General features: G+C 36.2%; 1 protein-coding gene across 2 annotated transcripts in view; it reads right to left on the bottom strand.

The window, feature by feature from the left end:
- Positions 1–9346, bottom strand: part of nmo (serine/threonine-protein kinase nemo) — a 249634-nt gene that overhangs the window by 100939 nt on the left and 139349 nt on the right. For both annotated transcript variants that reach the window (XM_090387956.1, XM_090387947.1), the window contains exon 5: positions 2365–2450. In XM_090387956.1, the coding sequence (XP_090244082.1) occupies positions 2365–2450 (86 nt within the window). The remainder of the gene's footprint in view (positions 1–2364; positions 2451–9346) is intronic.

The following is a 9346-nucleotide window of genomic DNA, read 5'->3' as shown; positions in this document are numbered from 1 at the left end:
ACGCTTTGAATATTGGGCAAAAACTTACTTGTAATTACTTGCGATGAAAGTTGGCTGTATCAGTACTACCCAGAAACTAAAAGACAGTCAATGCAATCCCCGTGAAAAAAATAAAATAAAACCATGCTTCTTGTTTTCTTTGATATTAAAGTAATTATGGCTGAATACGTTCAACCAAATCAGACTATCAATCAAACATACTACATTGAAGTTCTGATGAGACTGTGGGAAAAAAAAAAAAAATCGAAAGAGACCTGAATTGTGGAAGGATGGTTGGATGCTCCAAGATTTTGCAGCACACACAACATGCTCTGTCGGTTTCTAGACAAAAAAAAAAAAAAAAAAAAACAGATCCCTGTGTGTGAACATGCACCTAACTTGCCAGACTTAGCCCCTTGTGACTTTTTTCTCTTCCCTCAACTGAAAAGTGTACTTAAGAAAACCCATTTTTAGTCCACTGACGACAATAAAAAAAAAATAAATAAAAAAAACTGAAGAGAAAAAACGACATAAGCATTAAAAAGGCTTAGAAAAAGATGACTTAACAGGAATGTTTCTGTGCTTGGAAGAAATGTATGGAACAGCGTGTGTAAACCCAAGGCTTGCACACACTGCAATTTTGAAGAGAACTTGTAAGGTATGAAATATTTCAGTATATTTACTTTATTGCAACAATCTCTTTATTTAATGGATTTGAGTACCAACAGTGTCACATGACTACCTAAATTGGTGTTATTGCCAGTTAAAATATTTTAACAAAATAGAGCAAATTTCACTTGCAGATAATGAGAAGGTTGTCCCTGCTTTCATTCATTGAAACAGTATCATATAATATAGAATTGCAACGGTTATCAGATAGAAAGTAGCAGACGTATCAGATAATTATAGGTAGAAAAACAAAGTACCTAACTTGTAGTTACAGTTCCTGCTCTTATGAGGAATAAAGATGTTAATTCAAACACAGGGAAGTGTGTAATGTAACTTGTACATGAGAAAAGAAAATTTTGCTGTCTTCAGTGTTTATCAGTACAGTACAGTAGGATTGTTAATCAGTACAGTATGCTTTCAAACATTAGTTTACACAGGCTTTTTCTGATTGTGTATTTGCGTTTGGACTGTCTGTTAGATGTCAACTAATTATGATTAGTTCCAAGAATTACTTCTATATTTTTCTCATTGGACTTTTACAATTGTGATTGACAAGGGGAGAACAGTATTTTACAAAAAAAACTTTTAAGTTGTTTTGTTAATCTTTACTGCTTTCTAAATTTACTGGGTTATATCATACAGCCCAACAAATCATATTGGAAATACTAAATCTGCAGAATAAAGTTTGCCTTTTTTTTTTTTTTTTTTTTTTTCCTTTTTGGGCCAACTACTGAACAATTATGGCAAAATATTCTCAGGTGTGTATTACAGCTATATTTGTTAACGAAAATAACAAGAAATTTTCAGAGTTTTCAAAAAAAAAAAAAAATTTCTGATTTTAGCAGTTTTACTTTTGTTTTTGCAACAAGAAAAACATGTATTACTGCAAAAAAGGCAGATTCTCTGTTGTAAACTTAGAAAGTTGGCAGCTATGCCCATTATAGTACCATTTTCAATCCAAAGTTGTCAAATGCCCTTAGAATGGTCATAAACTTCACACATTTGCTTTGGACTCTAAATTGTAACCTTATTACCTAATGACTTTCTCAAGGGGATAATTATTCAGAGGAAACTTCAGATAACCACCCAATTAAAGCTTGCAAGCTCCTTCATGCCTATACCCCTTATAAATTCACATCAGTAAAGAGTAACAGCCTAGACAAGATTTTCATTACTACAGGTCTAACATGCTTAGCATGCTCTACTAGCCTGCTAATCAGACAGTAGAAATTCAACTGAAACTCCAGAGCACATCGGGCTCTCAATAATCTTAAGTCAGAGTTGTCACTATGTGACAAAATTTCAGGCACTTTTGCACCTCACAAAGCAAGTGCATGGTAATACAGTATTACAATATCTTAATTTGTATTTCAACAGGTTTTCATAATATTCAACTCTGGAAATAATATACATTCATTTCAAGTTTAATATAGACAATTTCTTACGTGGTCAAATAGTATCTTTATTTCATTACCTAGTAAAATGACAAACTAAATAATGCCCACTTTATAACTAATTAACAGACAACTGGCATTTAATTGGACTATGTGGAGGCATAGTCCATTAAATCAAGATATTACCACATTTCGGTATGTATTCAATAATGTGCAGATAAGGGCTGCTGAACTGCTTACCTAAATAAAACTTAATAAAATTAGAAAATATCAAATACATAAAAAATAAAACTTAAAAGAGTTTTTGCTGTAGGTCACATACCTTTAGTACACAGTTACTATTTACTAACAGGTTACCAGGCTTGATGTCACGATGAAGAATATGAGCTGAATGTAAATATTTCAATCCTATTTAAAGCAAATTCATATTATTATCTCTTTATTATTTATTATCTATTATTATTATTATATCTAGTGTTACTTTTGTAGATTACTTTGAAAACAATAATACATTTTTCACCAGAGTCCTAGATTTAAGCAGGATAGTGTAGATTATTTAGTTAAGCTAAATAAGGTGGAAAATAATGAATTGAGCATTACTGGATTCATTATTTTCCACCATTTGAGTTCTGCTCTCAAGAGCTGGGGTGAAAGTGTGGCAACAGAGGCACCTACCTTGGAGAGATGCCTCTGCTGCAGCATCCTCAGAAAGGGTATAAGACTAAAAGAATGGACCGAAATGGGTGCATAACTCATTAGAATTAATGGTATTAGTTCAACAATATAATTACTGAGCTTTATTATTTTTTAATTTTTGTGCATATCAAAATTTTGCTCATATCAGCTTGGAATGATTTTTCTAGGCTTTGGATACTTACAGGATTATAAATAGCTTATTAGTTTATATTATTGTATGTGGAAACAGAAACTGAGGACTTACATATAAAATGGGAAGGGTAAGTTAGAATTAAAATTGGTTTGGGATGTAAAGATAGTGTTACGATTCAGCCAGACATGAAATTTTTGATGCAGTGTAAACACATGGCTAGAATGGCACATGGTGTCCTATTTATAACATACAGGAAAAGTGACTGTGACGTGATGTGATGGTGAGACTGCATTTAGAATATTGCATTGAGATCTCAAGGCCAAACTCAACTAAAGACAGCTGCCAACTTTGGACTTTTAAAAGCTGGAAATTAAGTCCACATTGCACTAGAAATGTAATTTTACTGACAACATACACCTTTTATATTAAAATATACACATAGGATTGTTTACAAGTACAGTGCACTTTCAAACATGAGTATTTTTAAGTCAGTGGATTTCTGTTTGGATTTTCTCTTATTGTCATTATTATGGGATTTTCTGACACAAGAGATAGCTAGGCCATATTATGCATATCAAAGTAACTTAAGTTACATGTGTTGACATTGTTCGACACCTTATTTCGATTGCTTTAAGGAAGATATAATGTTGCAGATTATGCCCTCTTCAGAAATGTTGGGGCCAGTCTTGTTCGTAACAATGGCCCTATAGCCAGACTTTGAGGTCAGGAGAATTTGAAAAAAGCTTTGCCAAAAATAGAAATTCTCAACTCAGTTCATGTTTTTCTAACTAGCTGAATATTCTCTCACACTCAGCACTGCTATGAGGAATTGTTAAAATGCAAAAAAAGCATTACAGTAGAGCATCAGTTATCCAGAATAATTAATGTCAGACCTCTTCTGCATAGCCAAATTTTCCGGATAATTGAACGTAAGGTAAGATTAAATAAATTCTGTTAAAATGTATTAAGGTAAAAGAAAGAGACTTTAAATTGATTCAAAAAAACGAATTATTTAATTTTAAAAAAATAATAATAACTTCTACATAAAAATTTGCACATTTACATAAGCATGTACATTTGGAGAGGTATTTTACTCCAAATTTTATCTGGAAAAAAAATTTAAAGTAATTTTTTAAAATAATGTTCAATGGTTTTTTGTTTCGTTTGTTGTAACCTTTTTTTTTCTGCTAAATCTCTCAAGTTCCTTAACAACATCAATTTGGTAATATCGCATTTTTCCTGGTTTTCTACCCATTTCAATGCTGTTTCTAATGCCACAATAGCTTCGCTACTTGTTGGCCCTAGCTTTCTTCGATGGGAACTTCCTCTTCTTCACTAAAATCCCCAGAAGTTTCTTCTTTCAAATGAGCAGAGACAATGTCATCGTCTGATAACATTTGAAACCCTTGATCGAAGGCATCTGATAAAAGCCATTCGTCAATGTCTTTTTCGTCACAATCCTCGCATCCAGGAATGACAGAAATAATTTTAATAAATTCTTCCTTTGGGAGTGAGTTGGGTCAAATATTTTCGCTACATGTTGTTCCTGAATCATCCTCTGGGCAGAGTTTTCGGCAATCACAGGAAAGTGTTAGTTCATCGTTCCACTCCTCTGCAATCATAAAAACTGATTCCAAAATGTTCAAATTTTTATAAAACAAAATGATATCTTCCGAATCTTCATCGGAAAGAAATAATTCCTTGGTAGGCAATAATGCATTGTCTAATAGATGTAAAACTTTTCCAGTTTTTTTTTTATGGTTTTCTGTCTTTTTTGAACTTCAAGAGTAAAAAACTTTATAAACCAGTCTCAGAAAACAGAAACATCCATTCAGGCATTTTTCTGATTTTTGTACAAAACAGGAAAATTAGAAAGATTTTTAAATTCTCTCGGTTTTTTTGACTTACTGATAATGAGATTGGGCAATCTGTGCGTCCCAGTAGCATTTGCACACACAGCAATTGTACCTCGCTCTTTTCTCATTTTAAAACCTGGTGCAGACATTTCTCTTTTTGTGGCTAGGGTTTTCCTCGGTAATGCCTTCCATAATAAGCCCGTCTCATCAACATTATAAACATTTTCTTTCTCATAATTTGCTATAACTTAAGCAAACTTACTTTTAAAGGACACCGCTGCAGATTCATCTGCAGAAAGTTTCTTGCCTTGAATTTCCAGTTCACGTATACCATGTCTCAGTTTAAAGTTTTTCAGCCAACCTGTGTTTGCCTTAAAATGTTCATTACCTCTTAATTTTTGATTAAAATCTTAATGCTTTTTCACACAATATTGGTCCAGACACTGGCTCGCCTAAACTTCGCTTCTGAAGAAACCACAAATAAAGTGCACTCGCTAAAGTGGCATTTTCAAGTTTTGACATAGTCCTTTTCCTGCTAGATGCTCCTTCACTATTCATAATCGACACAAATTCTGTAACAGCACTGGAATTTTTCTTGATGTCGTAAATTGTTGTTGAAGTCCACACTTAAACTCTTTGGCGAGATTTCCTAAATTTTCACCTTTTCTAATTCTATTAATAATTTCCGTTTTTTGTTGCAATTTTAAAACGAGTTTTCTTTTCGTTGATATTTTACAGTAAAATACTAAGAAAAATAATAAATCACACAGTTTTGGGCAGATATTGTTCTTACTGAATCTGCAGCTAAACTAAATTTCCTAGAAAACTCATTAGCTTCTGTGATATTTTTCTAAAGCACATTTCTAAAGGTCACAACCATAAAACAATAAAAACAATTTGCAGTTTTCGGTTTATTGGGCTTTTGTTTGTACAATCTGTTATAACTGGCAGTAAACTCGATCTTGTTGCATTTGCCACAATACCGGCACAGTAGCTGGAATTGTGTGTTTTTAAGTAATTATGCTGAAATGTATAGAATCTACTCTTCATTCCTACATCTAAACTTCATAAAGTTTTTAATCCATTTCTCACTTGCACGTGCTGTGTCCTTTTTTATTGACACTTATCTTTTTTATAGTGTTTTTTTTTTTTTTGGGAGTAAAATTAAAAAAAAGTCAGTGAACAGAAAGAGCGAATTCGAGTGTAAAAGATAAGTTATGACTTTAAATAAACTAATTTAGCAATATGCTTCAAAAGGAAAAAGCAGTAAAATTAAAATTTGGTCCTTGAGGTTGTCACAGACATTCTCTCAGATATGCCAGACAAGCTGTACTTGCTACCTGGGAGTCTAAAACGCTGATGGAACTGATATTCGGGTGAAACTCAAGTCAAATGGACCCAATTTCGGCGAAGTCCGGACAGTCTGTGACAGCCAAATCCTCTGCTTGCACCTTCACGATGGTGGGACTGTTAGTAATCCTGGGTATAATCCCCCATGCACAAGTACATGGTGGGTGACCACCCAGGTGTGAACCAACGTAAGCAAGGGTCAAGGTGTGGCACCCACACCACATGGAGGAACGCCACCCCTCTATGTTACCAGGCAGTACTAGGTGGAAGATGACTCTCATCAACCGGTGAAATACCACCACTTTGCTTATTGGAGGCTTGAAGTGGTGGAACCCATGTTTAGTCTCTAGAGCTAAGTTCCGGTCAAGCCTTCCCTATCTCTTCCATCATGCAGTATGATTGATGACTTTTGAGGTTATGATGAACGTCGTGGCGAGATCCAATATTCCTTACATTTCGAGGGTACAGCTCTAAAATGGTTTTTGCAGGCCGGCCGCTAGTTAGCACACCGGACCGGACCTATTGGTAACTCTCTAGGAGGCTTCCAGATCAGCTAGTGTATAATCTTGCTACATCTACTCTACCAGATAGTGACTGGAGGGAGTCCGAGTAGTGTGTATGCGGGGAGCATTGTCGAGGCCACGTTATGTCAAGGATCTGGGTATATTCTTACCACATGTACGCCATATCCAAAAATTTCATTACTTCATACAGCATGTCCCACCCACTTTTTCTTACTATTGAATACACCATGAATTTTCAAACTAATAGAGCAAGCTTATCTGCGAAAAGATCTAAACCTCCCAAGGACTTCCTAATTCATTTCACAAATATACGTGGTCTCAATTCTAATCTCAACGATGTCCATTTCCACTTGCAGTCTGCCAAACCTAATGTACTTTTTCTGACTGAATCTCAGTTATCGGTTGATTCAACTACTGCTCATCTCAGATGCCCAAATTATTCGCTGTATGATTCCTTTCGCCTCAAAGGTGGTGCTTGTGCGTATGTCCGTTCTGATATTCCCTGTCAGAGACTTGGCAATTTCGAATCTCCTCTCTTTGATCTTCTCTGGCTTAAAATCTCTCTACCTCATTGTGTCAAATTCATCTGTTGTCTCTACCGTTCTCCCAACTCGACTAATCACACTTGGAGCTCTTTGACTTCCTCTCGTTGCAACTTGACTTTCTCAGTCCAACTCTCCTAACAGTGAGGTAATTTTACTTGGTGATTTTAATGTTCACAACCCCAGCTGGCTTCATTTTCTAGTCACACCAACCCAGCAGGTCGAGATGCTGAGGCTTTTGCAATTACTAATGACCTAGCACAGATTGTTCATTTACCTACAAGAATACCGGACAATCCTAATCATACAGCCAATATGCTTGATCTTTTTCTCACAAACAACCCTTCTAAGTACACGGTCGAAGTGAGAGCTCCTTTAGGCACTTCAGATGACAACCTGGTGATTGTCTCTTCTCCAATGGAACCTTTATCTCATGGCTATTCCCAACCTCGTGTTGTTTGGCATTACAAGAATGCAAAATGGGATGACCTACGAGACTTCTTTTCTTCTTTTCCTTGGTCGGATTACTGTTTCAAAAGTTCTGATGTCAACGTTTGCTCAGATCGTGTCAGTGAAATTATTCTTGCAGGAATGGAATCCTTTATCCCACACTCCACTTTAAAATCTCATCCTTTATCTAAACCTTGGTTTTCCAATAAATGTGCTAAGGCTGTCCAAGAGAAGAATGTTGCATATTGTAATTGGCTTGCTTCTAATTCTTCAGTTTCATTTTCTGCCTACACCAAAGCTCGCAACAATTGTAAAGCAGTTATTAATCAATCCAAACTAGAGTTTGAACAGGCTAAGAGTAGAAAACTTGCTTCTTGCCCTAATGGTAGCCGAGCATTCTGGTCTCTTGCCAAAGCTATTGGCCGCAACTTTTGCCCATCTCTGCTCCCACCTCTGTCCAAACTAGATGGTTCTGTTGTCACTTCAGCCAAGGATAAAGCTGACCTGCTAGCATCCCATTTTTCTTCCAGCCCATGTATTAATGATCTTGGTAAAACACCTCCCACCATTCCCAACACGCTCCATTCAATGCCTCCTGTGGTCTTCCGTCAAAAGGATATCAGAAGGATTTTGATGAATCTCGATGCTAAGAAAGCTCCAGGTCCTGATGGTATTTCTCCACTTGTTCTCAAAACCTGTGCTCCTGAACTTACTCCTATTCTTTGCCGCCTTTTTTCACTTTCTTATTCTAAAGGTGTTTTTCCTTCTGCTTGGAAATTTGCTCATATCCAGCCAGTTCCTAAAAAGGGTGACAAATCCCTCCCATCCAATTATCGTCCCATTGCAATTACTTCTACTCTTTCTAAAGTAATGGAGAGAATGTTTGCTGATGCTATCGAGGCAATGTTAGGTGGGTCGGAAAACTGCTAGATTGGGGGGATACAAGGACTAATAGATTAACAGTAGCCACTGGCAGAGGTGAAAGTGATTCTTGCACTGCTTCTATTGGAATGAGCCGCAGCCTGGAAAATAAGATGCAGGATATTTCAGAGACTGCTGGGAATCATTGGGGTACAAGTAAACACATGGGTTGTGTTAGGGTAGCTAAGAAAAAGAACAGGTGCATGTATACTTGTGTGTACACCAATGCTAGGAGTTTAGTAAATAAATTTGATGAATTTGAGGTATTGCTCAAAACATCAAAGGCAGATATTGTGGGGATTTCAGAGACGTGGTGTCACACAGATATAAGAAATGCAGAACTGGAATTTGGGGAGTACAATGTCTACAGAAAGGATAGACAGGATAGGAAGGGAGGAGGGGTTATGCTATTAGTTAAAAAACACATAAAATCCAAGGAAGTGAAGCCAGTCGACATCGCTGGACAGTGCAGTGTCGAGTCAGTTTGGTGTGACATAAGCATTGGGAGATCAAAATTGAGAGTAGGAGTGTGCTATAGGCCTAATGACTCTGATGAGTATAATAAGAAACTGTTCGGAGAAATAGAGTGGGCCAGTAAATCAGAGAGTCTTATAATGGGGGATTTTAATTTCCCAGATATTGACTGGAATTTGGGGGCTGGTCACTCACACAGTAGCAAGGCTTTTGTGGATTTATTGGATGATTGTTTTCTACATCAGCATGTTCGGGAGGCAACTAGAGGGAGTAATACTCTTGATTTGATTATCAGTAGTGATTCTTCATGCATTAAGAATCTGCAGATAAATGAACCACTTGGTGGCAGTGATCACAG

This window comes from Mastigoproctus giganteus, chromosome 2 (genome assembly GCF_048544385.1).
Source record: "Mastigoproctus giganteus isolate SK-2022 chromosome 2, ASM4854438v1, whole genome shotgun sequence".
Lineage (NCBI taxonomy): Eukaryota > Metazoa > Arthropoda > Arachnida > Uropygi > Thelyphonidae > Mastigoproctus > Mastigoproctus giganteus.
Note: the sequence above shows the minus strand (reverse complement) of the source record. Positions and strands in the feature narration are given on the sequence as shown.